The sequence below is a fragment of the Sinocyclocheilus rhinocerous genome, unplaced genomic scaffold, assembly GCF_001515625.1.
Source record: "Sinocyclocheilus rhinocerous isolate Xijiao unplaced genomic scaffold, SAMN03320098_v1.1 scaffold886, whole genome shotgun sequence".
Lineage (NCBI taxonomy): Eukaryota > Metazoa > Chordata > Actinopteri > Cypriniformes > Cyprinidae > Sinocyclocheilus > Sinocyclocheilus rhinocerous.
The window spans coordinates 736,591-751,841 of NW_015631204.1; the positions used below are offsets into that span (position 1 = coordinate 736,591).

Genomic DNA, 15,251 nt, shown 5'->3' on the forward strand with positions numbered 1-15,251 from the left:
AATGGTAAAATGTGTGCAATGAGTGGAGATTACTATACTCCTGATAGATAAAAAAAAACTGATCAAGCAAAGGTCAGAGAACATGTAGAAGTTTGTGGAAGTTTCTACAAACTCCACAGCAGGCTACTAACGGATGGATGCAGACCTCACAGGAGTCGGCGAATCCAGTGAGTGATGTGTGAGAAACGGCCGACCTCTCAGGTCAGAGCTGACGATGTGCAGCGGCGAGGGGAAAGGTGAAGGACAACATAAGTCGACTGACTTTAACTCGCTTGTCAAACTGATAATCAACGTGTCCAAAACCCTCAGCGAACAGTTCACATCTGTTTCCCTCCCGTCGTGCATCACAACCAATTGTTGCTATTCTTGACATGACTTTTGTGCAAACCATGGCATAAACGTACAGCGGGGTCGCGGTATCCAAAGACTGAAATGGTACACACTCTGAGGGAACAGGACGGCCATTCATTAGCTACAGTAACATCTGCACAGAGGTGATCTTCGCCCTCGGTAATGACAGATGTTGCAAACCCTATAGGAATATGAGAAGGCGGCTTTGACAAATAAGACAAAGAATTCTCTTAAGACGTGGCTGAGAAGCCAAGAAGGGGTCGGGGTGGAAAGTTTGGATGCGACACACTCCTCAAGATGTTCAATATACAGTAACTACCCAAACATTCATCCACAGCCTGTTTTAAACAAGATTTAAGTGCCACAGTCCCATCCAGAACGTGGCTGCGTGACACGGCTGCTATCTTTCCAGCGGCGTCTGGCTGGCCTGGGTAACAGCGGATGAGAGAAAGCTGTTCTTCTAAAAAGGTGGTGAAGTATACACAGGGGGTCCCAAGTCACTTTCCATAAATGGGATTTGGGAAAGAGAGGAGATAAGGAATTCAGGATGGGGGAATAGTGATAACACGAGAAGAAAAGAGAACACAAAACAAAACTTTATTTGTTTTCTATTTTAAAAATGTAACTGTTTTCTATTTGAATATATGTTAAAATGAAACTTATTCCTGTGATGCAAAGCTGAATTTCCAGCATCATTACTCTAGTCTTCAGTGTGAAAAGTGACGTGACATGTGGCCAAGTATGGTGACCCATACTCGGAATTAGTGCTCTGCATTTAACCCATCCAGAGTGCACACACACAGCAGTGAACACACACACACCGTGAACACACACCCGGAGCAGTGGGCAGCCATTTATGCTGCGGCCATTCATTAGCTACAGTAACATCTGCACAGAGGTGATCTTCGCCCTCGGTAATGACAGATGTTGCAAACCCTATAGGAATATGAGAAGGCGGCTTTGACAAATAAGACAAAGAATTCTCTTAAGACGTGGCTGAGAAGCCAAGAAGGGGTCGGGGTGGAAAGTTTGGATGCGACACACTCCTCAAGATGTTCAATATACAGTAACTACCCAAACATTCATCCACAGCCTGTTTTAAACAAGATTTAAGTGCCACAGTCCCATCCAGAACGTGGCTGCGTGACACGGCTGCTATCTTTCCAGCGGCGTCTGGCTGGCCTGGGTAACAGCGGATGAGAGAAAGCTGTTCTTCTAAAAAGGTGGTGAAGTATACACAGGGGGTCCCAAGTCACTTTCCATAAATGGGATTTGGGAAAGAGAGGAGATAAGGAATTCAGGATGGGGGAATAGTGATAACACGAGAAGAAAAGAGAACACAAAACAAAACTTTATTTGTTTTCTATTTTAAAAATGTAACTGTTTTCTATTTGAATATATGTTAAAATGAAACTTATTCCTGTGATGCAAAGCTGAATTTCCAGCATCATTACTCTAGTCTTCAGTGTCACATGATCTTTCAGAAATCATTCGAATATGCTGATCAGCTGCGAAAGAAACCTTTCTTATCAATGTTGAAAACAGTTGTGCTGCTTAATATTTTTGTGGAAACTGTGTTTCTTTGATGAATAGAAAGTTTAAAAGAACAGCATCTGTTTAAAATGCCTGTAAGCCTGTGCTATTTTAAATTGCACAAAACTTGACAGAAGGGATTTATAATCATGAAGGCCTGGGTCATACTAACACTACCAGTCATGAGAGATTATTGGTTGCTTAATAATATATGTGAGAGCTTCTGAACGACACTGACTGAGGTGTAATTAAGACACATTCCACTCTAAAGCGCTCCATCGATGGTCCACAGATGGTCTCGACCATCTCAACAAAACCCTCTTGTCTAAACAAGACCGACATTCTATACAACTGACAATCTCTTTCAGAAAGGTTATGCACAAGTAACCCTGAAAAAAAAAACGAAGAAAGAAATGAAGAACGAATGAAGAAATGTGTGGGCTATATATTTCAAAAACATATTTGGACATTTCATTTTGCTGATTTTTTATTTTGTCCCAAAGTATTCTTTTCTTTGGAACATTATTATGGTATATAAACAATATAATTAAACAGTTTCCCTGCAAATTATCTGAGCAACATTCTCTCCATATATCCAACCATGAATAGAGATATTCATAATCCATCAAAAGCTAAAGATTTATTTATGGCTTGCTGATTTGAGCACCATCTATTCCCCAAAGTCATCAGCGGTCGGAAGCAAAACACAATGAATCAATTCTCCAAGTCTATTTTTAAGGGAAAAGTCCCATCATTTGCCGTTTTTAGAGGGAAAAAATGCTAATCCTCAATGAAGTGAGATTGCTGAAACAAACGGCTTGTGTTGTGTACATCCATACACACAATTTTAGAGCGACAGAATCTAAACGTAGGAAGTAGACAGTGCTGCAACAAAAGCCTCAGTGTGATCAGTAGAAGGACATCATATTTGTGTTGAAAAAAGGAATTGGCAGTCCTGCTCTATGCCTGTTTACATGTGACAGTATGTTTCTATATATATGAAATAATAAAAGTTTATTACAGCTTAAATTTTTTTTCATACATTAAAATGTTTAAGCAAAAAATAATGGCTATCATACATTTTAAACAAGGATTACCGAAAAAACAATTCATTTAGTTTAACAATGTAACAATAGTTACTAAATCATAAAATCTTGCCTGGCATATTTACAACAAGAATCATTAGATGACATTACAAGACTCTATTTGGATCACAGCGAAGCCCCTAAATACTAATTAATTGTCATTTTAATGATTAATTCCAAATAATTAATTCCAATCTTTGCCACTATCCTTCAAACCGCTAGGTTTTAGCCATTTGTCAGCAAGACATTTTTAATAATTTAAAATATAATAAGCATTAGTATGATCATTTATTCTTTTATATATTGTAATAAATACAGAATGTTGTTTCATTTTTACATAAATGTATCTGTTAAACTAATTGACGTTTGAACATTATTTCACCCATATTTTGACTAAAAATAAAGTTATCTGAAACATTAAAGTAGACACTTTACTTGCATTTAATATGTATTCTGTGTATATAAAATCCCTTTTTGTAATTTTAATTTGATGTGGTCACTGGTCTTATGTTTTGCACTGAACATTACTATATTAGCAATACATAAAAATCTAAATATAACATCTTCATTTTTTTATATAATATTGTTATTTACTTAATTATTTGTTGTTAATATTATCATTTTCTTGTAACAGTAATACTAACTATGGTTACCATGGTGCTGTTCTGTATAGAATCAAAACAAATACAAGATTTCAAGGTCCATAACACGTTGACAACAAAACCCTCTTCAATGCTGCTCCTATATTTCTGCTAAATATGACAAATGGGATTTTTAACTCTCCAGTTTCTTTATTTCTTGATTGTTTATATATTTTAGGTGCACGTTTTATAAATAACGTAAGAATATTCGTTTGTGTTTTGTTTATGACAGGAAACTAATAAGCATTTCAACAGAGAATACAAACAACATCATAGTTATCATAAACAAGTGCGTTTCCCTCGTATCATGATCACAGTGCGCTATACACATGCAAAATCTCACCTCATTCCGAAAGGAAATGAATGTTGTAGGTTAAATGAATTTTAATTCAAAATAACACACTTCTGCAGATTTCATTTCCCTCTCTCATCCGGCTTTTCGTCGCTTCGCGCTTCCAGGCTGCCGTACCGGTGACGTCATTTCCATCCTACACCGGAAGTGTGAGTTGGCTGGCCGGGGAAATCAAGATGGTAAGTATAAAACTGTTATTTTTGGAAAAGTTTATACAAGTGAAGTAGAAACGAGCAGTCAGATTGACTGAATTCGCCTGAATGTCGTCGCGTTCTGTCAGATGTAGCGATATATCCGTCCACGGTGCAGTGAAAATGAAAGCGATGTCAGGAGAAGTTCAGTGTGCTGTCTTGCTGCTGCAGTGAAGCAGGAATATAAACAACAGAAAGCAGCAGATCGTGTTGATCAATGCAGTGAGTCTGTGATCATGTGTGTCAGCATCGGTCTGTTCTGCACAATTCTGACCTGTCATTCATGACTTCTGTTGAATACAATATTTGACAGTTTCAGTAACGTTACTGCTACGAGTGTGAGGTGGCAGAGAGAAGAGGGCCTTAAGCTCATCAAACTGCACCATAATACGTCTTTTATGGCGATTAGATGTTATTTATTCAACCACATAATTAAATTCTAAAAGTTATTGTGAAAAAGTTAAAACTGGAGTAATAGCTGCCGAAAATTCAGCTTTGCCATCACAGGAATAAATTACATTTGAAAATATATTCAAATATATAATAGTTATTTTAAATCGCAATAACAATTTATAATAATGCAATTTTTATGGTATTTTTGATCAAATAACAAACAAATGCTGCCTTGGGGAGCATTCAACTTTTTATCAAATGCACAAAAAAAATAAGTCATTTCTGGCAATTAAATATTATTTATGCAAAAATGGACTGACAGTTAAGATAAAAGTTATAGGTACAAAGTTAAGATGAAAATAATATGAAAATTATGTTTTTCCATCACAGGAATAAATTATATTTTAAAATACATCATTCAGAACAGAAAACTGTTTTAAATAAAATTTTAAATTGTAGTAATATGTATTTGTAATCAAATAAATCAATAACAAATCAATTCTGCCCTGGGGAGCATTTAACTAATTTCATAAAATGCACAAAAAGAAATAATTTCTGGCAATTGAATACTTTTAAAGGGTTAGTTCACCCAAAAATGAAATCTGAGGGCTCTCTGACCCTCCCATAGACAGCAAGGTAACTACCACGTTTGAGGTCCAGAAAAGTACCAAGATGATCGACAAAGTAGTCCGTGTGACATCAGTGGTTCAACTGTAAAGTTACGAAGCTACGAGAATACTTGTGGACGCGCGTTCACGACAGTATCATGACGCGAGCGTGTGGCGGCGCTGACCCAGATCCGGTCACACGGATTACTTTGTCGATCATCTTGGTACTTTTCTGGACCTTGAACGTGGTAGTTACTTTGCTGTCTATGGGAGGGTCAGAGAGCTCTCAGATTCCATCATAAATATCTTACATTTTGTTCCGAAGATGAACAAAGGTCTTACGGGTTTGGAACAACACGAGGGTGAGTAATTAATGACAGAATTTTTATTTTTGGGTGAACTAACCCTTTAATGCAATCTCCATAAATAAATAAGTAAATAAATAATAACAAAAATAAAAACTGCAATCACAAAATTAAGATAAAAGATATAGGAAAGAAAATTGTCACAAATGGACTTATATTTTGTTTTGTTATTACTTTTAAAGCTTTATGGATTCTTATGTCTAATGTCTGAGTTAAATCAGTTGAAATAATTTATCAGTTTGGACAGTTATGGATGTTACCTATAAAATCAAAACATCTTAAAATACAGACATAGTTGTAAATCATGCACGAGATATCAGCATAGGCATAGAAAACACTCTGTTAGAATACATGTAAAATATTTTTTTTCTGTGTACTACTATACATATCACTAGATCACTGTAGATTTTTACATTTATTTTAAATATAAAAACTACTTTAAATTACCAAGTACTCAACAACACTAAGCTTAAAATGAATACATACTAGGTTGTTATGCCAAAACTAATGCCACGGTTTTGCCCAAACACATTACTCTTTCTATAGTCAGTTTAACAAAGTATAAACTAAACTAAACCAATCTTGTGCATTAATTATTCCACTTTTTTGGATTTCAGTGTTTTATAACTTTAGTTGTTTATTAATAAGTGATTAATTATTCATTTCTTCTTTCTTTCTCTTGCAGTCTGCCATATTTAATTTCCAGAGTCTGTTGACGGTCATCTTACTGCTCATCTGCACCTGCGCGTATATACGAGCTCTCGCTCCCAGCCTGCTGGATAAGAACAAAACGGGGTATGTTTACTGCCATCCACATATTAATATAGTAAACGTTCTGATCATTCAAAAATGAAATTTTGCTGAACATTACTCAGCCTCAGGCCATCCAAGACAGAGCTGAGTTTGTTTCTTCATCAGATTTGGAGAAATTCAGCATTTCATCACTTGCTCACCATTAGAATCCTCTTTTGTGAATGGGTGCCGTCAGAATGAGAGTCCAAACAGCTGATAAAAACATCACAATAATCCACAAGCAATCCATACCACTCCAGTCCATCAATTAACATCTTGTGAAGCAAAAAGCTGCGTGTTTCTCCAGTGAAAAAGTCACCTCGTCTGAATCAGGAGAGAAATATGCACAGATCAAGCACTGTTTACAAGCAAAAACAGTTCTAAACAAATATGTCGGTGAATTTTTATGTGAGAGGACAACAGAGGATTGGCTTTTTCACTGGTTAACGTGTGTGAATTATTGTGATGTTTTTATCAGCTGTTTGGACTCTCATTCTGACGGCACCCATTCACTGCAGAGGATCCATTGGTGAGCACGTGATTTAATGCTACATTTCTCCAAATCTGATGAAGAAACAAACTCATCTACATCTTGGAGTACATTTTCAGCAAATGTTCATTTCTGGCTGAACTATTCCTTGAAGCACCAAAAGACTGGTGGTTTAAAGGTCAAAGATGTTGTCCAAACAGGCTTGGATTTGTTTTATGGTATTATACAAACACTTCAATAGAAAAATCTTTTGTTAATTCCCAGAAACAATCAGTAAAGTGTTGCCAAGATATTTTTCTCATGGCCAAATTGTTAACAAAAAATAAACTCCTATTTAATAATACAAAATCTTTATTTACATTCTTAATTGATTTGATCTAAGTTGAGTGTCATTGGTCAGTGTTTGTTTTGGGGATACGTCTGTGAAATAAAGTGACCGTCTAACGTCGAACTCGAGCAACAAGATGTTCGCCACATGTTTGGACTTCACATGACAGGAGCAGGAAATGAAGGAGATAATTCACAACCAGCGATCTGATCGCAACAAACACATGCATTAGCCAAGACAAATTAGCCGGAGTTGCTACATATTAAAGTAATGGTTTTCGCACCCCCAGTAACTGTGACGTACTTCTAACATGTCCATTTTGGCGTTTATAGTGAATTACTTTCATGTACGCATGGGCAGAAACTTGCAGCTTTGCCTGTGTGTCACAAAGTAAATGATCGTCTGAAAGGACATCAAATATTAAGTTGTGGATTGTTGCAAATGCCAAGGTTTGCGAAACCTAAAGAGCGTTTACTGGGGAAATGTGTTAAAGCTTTGTTTGACGCGGGGAAACAGAGGCTGGGTTTTGTTCCCGGGGGTCTGCGCAGGCTGTTGACAGAGCATGTTCTCGCTGACCTGTTTGTTGTTTCTGTTCAGGCCAGATGCACGTCTGCTCGTAGATCTCCGCTCTGTCAGGCGTCTGTTGTGACATTTCAGGGCCTGTGAAGCTCGTCAGTCATCTGTAGTTCTGCACTCTGTAATCTTCTGCTTCACGCTTCCTAGACAAGCAGTCGGCAGACACGAGATGTTGTGTTTTACTCGTATAGTCTTATTTTAAGCCCAATTCTAGTACTGCTAAATCAGCCTTTAAACGATATACACAATTACAGCCTTTCTCTTCCAGGAAAACAAATATATGTACACTACCGTTAAAGAGTAAAGAAGTGAATATTTTTATTCAGCAAGGACTCATTAAATTGGTCAGAAGTGTCAGTAGAGACATTTATAATGTCACAAAAGATTTGTATCGTAAATATAATGGGGAAAAATGTATCATGGTTTCCACAAAAAGATTAAGCAGCACAACTGTTCAACATTGATAATAATGAGAAATGTTTCTTGATCAAATCAGCACATTCGAATGATTTCTGAAGGATCATGTGACTCTGAAGACTGGAGGAATGATGCTGGAAATTCAGCTTTGCATCACAGGAATAAATTATGTTTTAAAATATATTTAAATAGAAAACAAGTTATTTTGAATCGTAACAATATTTCACAATATTATTGTTTTTATTGTGTTTTAGATCAAATAAATTCAGCATTGGTGAGCAGAAGAGATTTCTTTCAAAAACATGAAATCTTACAGATCCTGAACTTTCTTTCTTTCTTTCTTTCTTTCTTTACAGAAGTGATACTAATTGCAGTAACTATGATCGTTGTGAATTATGGTTACTTTATGGAATAAAAAAAAAACAATCTAAAATTTTGGGGGGGAAAAGGTCAAGAAATTTGAGTAAAATCAGTAATATTTTTAATAATAATAATAAGCATTTTATCTTAAACATGGGCAAAAGTTTGTTTATATGTATACAAGAAATGTTTTAATTTAAATATAAAACCTTTTTGCAAAAGTGTCTTGCAGTTGATCACATTAAACCAGAATTCAAATAAATTTAAAACCTGAGACAATTAAAGTCTGACGTCTTTTGTTATCGCTTTTGATATACTATGAAAATTTTGCATATGTACTAATATTATTGGTAATTTTTTTATTTTATTTAAAGGGGTCATATGATGCGATTTCATTTTTTCCTTTCTCTTTGGAGTGTTACAAGCTCTTGGTGCATAAAGAAGATCTGTAAAGTTGTAAAGACTAAAGTCTCAAATCCAAAGAGATATTCTTTATAAAAGTTAAGAGTTAACCACGCCTACCTAAAACGGCTCGTTCGCTTTGTAAAAATCGACGCGTTTCAAAAAGGCGGGGCATAGAGGAGAAACAATAATGTACAGTATGTGGAAAATAATGTGGTTTTTTAACTTTAAACTGCATAAACACATTTCATTACACCAAATACACAAAATAATGTTCTTTTTAGCAGCATCATATGACCCCTTTAAATGAGTAAAGCTAATTCATTGGCGGTTCCCAGAGCTGCTAGTTATGATGATTTCAGTCCACAGTTTTAATTGTTTTACGTTATATCTGCTCAAGCATTAACTGTAAACCCTTTCCTTTTGCCATCAGATTCCTTGGAATATTCTGGAAATGTGCAAGAATAGGTGAGTAATGCCATAAAAGCTACCATGTCATGTGTTGTTTTTTTTCTATATGATTTATTCTTTTGCTATTTTTTTTCTTTTGGTACCTTTTAGGTGAGCGCAAAAGCCCTTACGTGGCGTGTTGCTGTATCATCATGGCCTTCACCATTTTATTTTCGGAGTAGCAGCGGAAGCATGTGAGGATTTGGAGCAGGCAGAAAGGATTTCCAAGAACAGCTACAAGATTCTACAGCAGGGAACAAGATGTGTAATTGGGCGACATTCAGACTCTCTCGGGCAGAACTGGCTTCTGGTAATGCATGTGGAGTGCTCTCCAAATACAGCATGAGCATTTCTCAGGCTCCCGGACCTGTTTTTGTAAATACAAATAATCGTTGGTCTCCATGGTAATGCATTGACTCGTGCACTCAAAGCTGATCAGATGTAACGTGTTTGTTGTCGGAGCCAAAATGCTTGTCAATGACAGTTTTAATGTGGGACATTGAGGATAAATTTGATGCACATGGATGTGCTTGATATCATGCTTGTTAAATTGTTCAATTGAATCTGTTGACTTTACATGCACAAGTTTTCATTAAAAGGTGAATTTATTACAGAAATCTTCATTTAAAAGTTTGTTTTTGTGACATGTCTGTATAGTAGCTAATAATAATATTAGCTATTCACAATACAGAAAAATTATGTGTTTATATTTTAAGTCAAATCAGGCATCAAAATGATTAATTGATTAATAACTTGGCATAATGAATGTTTGAGTTAAAAAGCAAAGGTTGGAAGTTGAGGCAAAAAAAAATATGCTTGATATCTGCTTCCAATATAAGACAAATCAAATCAATAATAATTAGGAAAATATTAATATTAGTGAAAATTTGCATATTGTGCATCCCTAAATAATATTATTCCGGTTTTTAAATGTAGTAATAATAATAATATAGTTATTTTTATTTATTTATTTATTTGCAGATATATAGGTAATCTAAAAGTAAGTACAGCAAAAAATAATCTGTATATTGTTCATTATTTAAATATTATTATTATTTTTTTTTTTTCATTATTTTTTTTCAAACATATAGGTAATTTTAAAATAATTGCAGTGCCAAAAATAATCTGTATATTGTGCATCCCTAAATAATATTCAGGTTTTTAAATATTATTATTATATTAATATGGTTTATTATTTATTTTTGAATTAAAATATAATCAATTTAAAAGAATGCATGCACTTGTAAATTAAATTTGTCAAAATAGTTTTCAATCATTTAGTTTATTTGAAAACACTATCAGAGCTAAACTGCATCCATCTATCCATCTATCTATCTATCTATCTATCTATCATTTAGTAATCCAAGAAACCCACAAAAAGAGAGCAAATCAAAATGTTAAAAAATGGTCCATTGTGCTAAATGCCAAAAGTATGTCCCAAAAATGATCCCTCCAGGCTCCATTATATAAACTGGCGAGTTTAGTTTTATCCCAGCCAGCAAATGTTGCATTTGCTCATAAAACGCTAAAATTACAATGTCAAGACATTAAAAAAGTGAGTGGATATCAGTGCAGTATGACGTTTTAGTGGGTCATTTGCACGTGTTCACAAATCTGTCAGTTCACACAGGAGGTTCTGAAGATGTTATTGGGATGATTGTTTTCTCTTGAAGCATTTGAGACCATAAATCTGTAAAACCTCAACCGTGCATGACAGCAAAGAGCTATCAATGCGAGCAAAAGTAAATCACTCATCAAAGTGTGCAGATTTTGTCTATTAGCAATTGTACTTTTACTTCAAGACAGACCACAAAAAATAGTCATTTTGTGAAGTTCTCCAACACCCTCAAGATCTTTCTAGCTCCTCTGGTGTCTTTGGATCTTAGAATGAGGAAAATTTTGCAAGCAAAAATGTTGAGGTAATATTGGACGAAGCATTTTTTTCTATAGCGATATTTTGATTGTTAGACCTGGTAAAACTCTCATCCTTGCCAGAAGAACAAACACCTTCAATAATAAGATTCCTCAAAGATCTCATCTGCACTCTAAACAATAAAAGTTCCATGCAGATATATAGGTAATCTAAAAGTAAGTACAACAAATAATCTGTATATTGTTGTTTATTTATATATTATTATTATTATATTTTTTCATTTTATTTTTTTCAAACATATAGGTAATTTTAAAATAATTGCAGTGCCAAAAATAATCTGTATATTGTGCATCCCTAAATAATATTCAGGTTTTTAAATATTATTATTATATTAATATGGTTTATTATTTATTTTTGAATTAAAATATAATCAATTTAAAAGAATGCATGCACTTGTAAATTAAATTTGTCAAAATAGTTTTCAATCATTTAGTTTATTTGAAAACACTATCAGAGCTAAACTGCATCCATCTATCCATCTATCTATCTATCTATCTATCTATCATTTAGTAATCCAAGAAACCCACAAAAAGAGAGCAAATCAAAATGTTAAAAAATGGTCCATTGTGCTAAATGCCAAAAGTATGTCCCAAAAATGATCCCTCCAGGCTCCATTATATAAACTGGCGAGTTTAGTTTTATCCCAGCCAGCAAATGTTGCATTTGCTCATAAAACGCTAAAATTACAATGTCAAGACATTAAAAAAGTGAGTGGATATCAGTGCAGTATGACGTTTTAGTGGGTCATTTGCACGTGTTCACAAATCTGTCAGTTCACACAGGAGGTTCTGAAGATGTTATTGGGATGATTGTTTTCTCTTGAAGCATTTGAGACCATAAATCTGTAAAACCTCAACCGTGCATGACAGCAAAGAGCTATCAATGCGAGCAAAAGTAAATCACTCATCAAAGTGTGCAGATTTTGTCTATTAGCAATTGTACTTTTACTTCAAGACAGACCACAAAAAATAGTCATTTTGTGAAGTTCTCCAACACCCTCAAGATCTTTCTAGCTCCTCTGGTGTCTTTGGATCTTAGAATGAGGAAAATTTTGCAAGCAAAAATGTTGAGGTAATATTGGACGAAGCATTTTTTTCTATAGCGATATTTTGATTGTTAGACCTGGTAAAACTCTCATCCTTGCCAGAAGAACAAACACCTTCAATAATAAGATTCCTCAAAGATCTCATCTGCACTCTAAACAATAAAAGTTCCAAAAGTTTGTTTTTTTACATTTTTGGTTCCTCGAAGAAGCTTTCAGTGAACAGTTCTTAAAAAAACATTTTTTTTTTAGTATGAAGAAAATTGTGAACCTTTTGTGGAAAGTAGAAAGTTTCCATGGATGTTAAAGGTTCTTAATGGAACCATAAAAACCAATAAAGAACCTTTATTTTTAAGAGTGTGGAAAGTTTCCGTGGTTCTTAATGGAACCATCAGTGCCAATAAAGAACCTTTATTTTTTTAAAGTTTAGGATTCCCATACAACACCATGTCGACACTATCAGCTCCATCTGTTAAAAGTCATGTCTCTGACTCATATCTTGGAACTTCGACCTTTGGTATCGTCCTCACGCCGAGCAGGAAAGAGTTTTATCTGCTCTTAACAAGCACTAAACATTTATGTATCCAGTCAAATGACTTCAAGGGTCTGCCCTGAGGAGCTCAACCCATATTCCTGCAGCATGCGTCAGTGCAGAAGCTCCTCTCGACGGGGTTCAGAGGCAGTGCGCACCAGCGGGGAAGAGACTTTAACTCTGCGCTCCTGTTTAAAAGCAGACTTCAGAGCTACAGGTGGCTTTCTTCTAAGGCCACTTATATGTACAATAGACGTCAGTCGATGTTAAAAGCGAACGCTGGAGGTTGTTAAAGCAGTGGGGAAGTGTTTCAGATCTTTAACAGTAGCAGCTCCTCTTCAGAAGCTTGATACAAGAAGATCCTAGAAACTAATAGAGACTGATTCAGTGTTGCACTGGGGTGCATGTTAAGTGATCCTGGAAAACAATTTCAAGCTGCTGTACGTGACCCTTGGCCCCCCACTTACAGAGAACCCAATCAACCCTCGCTCTCTTCACTTAATATGGACTTATAGTACAAAACATTTCTGGATATTTATGTCAATTACTAAGAAAAGAGAACAAGATGCTCTTATTTTGTACAGTAGACAGCATAGAGCATATGCAAACATTAAACCACTGTGAACCCAGAGTAAATACCATGTGGTGACAATAAAGACAAATATGATTCTTTGGAGATTAATTAAGTGTATAGGTTCTTTAGTGCAGTTTATGTGTTCAAAATATCCTCCTGGGTTTACAGATGGCCTTTCGTTGAACTATGAAACTTCAAAAGATTGAAATCTGGCTGTAAAACCCATTTATTTTTAAGATTGGCAGGAAATGGATAAAGAATCATGTAGAAATAAGAGACAGATAAGAGTGTCATTTTAGGGCGTCACCTTAGAAACGCCCTGACAATCACCCAAAATACTCTAGCAACTGCACAGCAACACAATTTAAAAAACATTCAGAACATTTTAGAAATATCAACACCCTGCTCACTACCAATAATGCCCTAGCAACCACAAATGACTGCCCTCAGTAACTCACATACAGTAGCAACACACTAAAAACCTTAACAACACCCTGGCAACATGCTAAAAACACTCAGAACACCTTAGAACTGTTCTGACAGTCACTCAAAACACTGTAGCAACTGCACAACAACATGTTGAAAAACACTTGGGACACTTTAAAAATAGCAACGGCCTGGCAACTACCTAAAATGCCCTAGCAACTGCATAGCAACATGGTAAAAAAAACATTCAGAACACCTTAGAAACAGATACATCCTGGAAACCACCTACAAAAAACCTAGCAACCACATATGTAGCAGTGTGATTACAACAAATAAGAACACCTTAGCAACAGTAGCTCTCTTGCAATCACATACAGTAGCAACACACTAAAAACCTTAACAACACCCTGGCAACATGCTAAAAACACTCAGAACACCTTAGAACTGTTCTGACAGTCACTCAAAACACTGTAGCAACTGCACAACAACATGTTGAAAAACACTTGGGACACTTTAAAAATAGCAACGGCCTGGCAACTACCTAAAATGCCCTAGCAACTGCATAGCAACATGGTAAAAAAAAAAACATTCAGAACACCTTAGAAACAGATACGTCCTGGAAACCACCTACAAAAAACCTAGCAACCACATATGTAGCAGTGTGATTACAACAAATAAGAACACCTTAGCAACAGTAGCTCTCTTGCAATCACATACAGTAGCAACACACTAAAAACCTTAACAACACCCTGGCAACATGCTAAACACACTCAGAGCACGTTAGGAATGCTCTCACAATCACTCAAAAAACCCTAGCAACTGCAGAACAACATGTTGAAAAACACTTGGGACACTTTAAAAATAGCAACGGCCTGGCAACTACCTAAAATGCCCTAGCAACTGCATAGCAACATGGTAAAAAAAAAAACATTCAGAACACCTTAGAAACAGATACGTCCTGGAAACCACCTACAAAAAACCTAGCAACCACATATGTAGCAGTGTGATTACAACAAATAAGAACACCTTAGCAACAGTAGCTCTCTTGCAATCACATACAGTAGCAACACACTAAAAACCTTAATAGCACCCTGGCAACATGCTAAACACACTCAGAGCACGTTAGGAATGCTCTCACAATCACTCAAAAAACCCTAGCAACTGCAGAACAACATGTTGAAAAACACTTGGGACACTTTAAAAATAGCAACGGCCTGGCAACTACCTAAAATGCCCTAGCAACTGCATAGCAACATGGTAAAAAAAAAAACATTCAGAACACCTTAGAAACAGATACGTCCTGGAAACCACCTACAAAAAACCTAGCAACCACATATGTAGCAGTGTGATTACAACAAATAAGAACACCTTAGCAACAGTAGCTCTCTTGCAATCACATACAGTAGCAAC

General features: G+C 35.6%; 2 protein-coding genes across 5 annotated transcripts in view; one reads left to right on the top strand and one right to left on the bottom strand.

Annotated features, from left to right (window-relative positions):
- Positions 1–4,046, bottom strand: part of LOC107741671 (DNA repair protein XRCC4) — a 31,961-nt gene extending 27,915 nt beyond the window's left edge. For all 3 annotated transcript variants that reach the window (XM_016554441.1, XM_016554440.1, XM_016554442.1), the window contains exon 1: positions 3,954–4,046. In XM_016554441.1, coding sequence (XP_016409927.1) covers positions 3,954–3,958 — 5 coding nt within the window. In that variant the 5' untranslated portion in view covers positions 3,959–4,046. The remainder of the gene's footprint in view (positions 1–3,953) is intronic.
- Positions 4,047–4,073: 27 nt separating this feature from the next.
- Positions 4,074–9,951, top strand: LOC107741672 (protein kish-A). Of its 2 annotated transcripts, none has more exons than XM_016554444.1 (4): positions 4,074–4,141; positions 6,205–6,314; positions 9,318–9,352; positions 9,446–9,951. In XM_016554444.1, exons 1-4 carry the CDS (start codon positions 4,139–4,141, stop codon positions 9,514–9,516), a joined length of 219 nt encoding a protein of 72 aa, XP_016409930.1. In that variant the 5' UTR covers positions 4,074–4,138; the 3' UTR covers positions 9,517–9,951. The 2 variants fall into 2 exon arrangements, with proteins under 2 accessions (XP_016409930.1, XP_016409929.1); XM_016554443.1 differs by having other exon boundaries at positions 9,517–9,951.
- Positions 9,952–15,251: the final 5,300 nt, after the last annotated feature.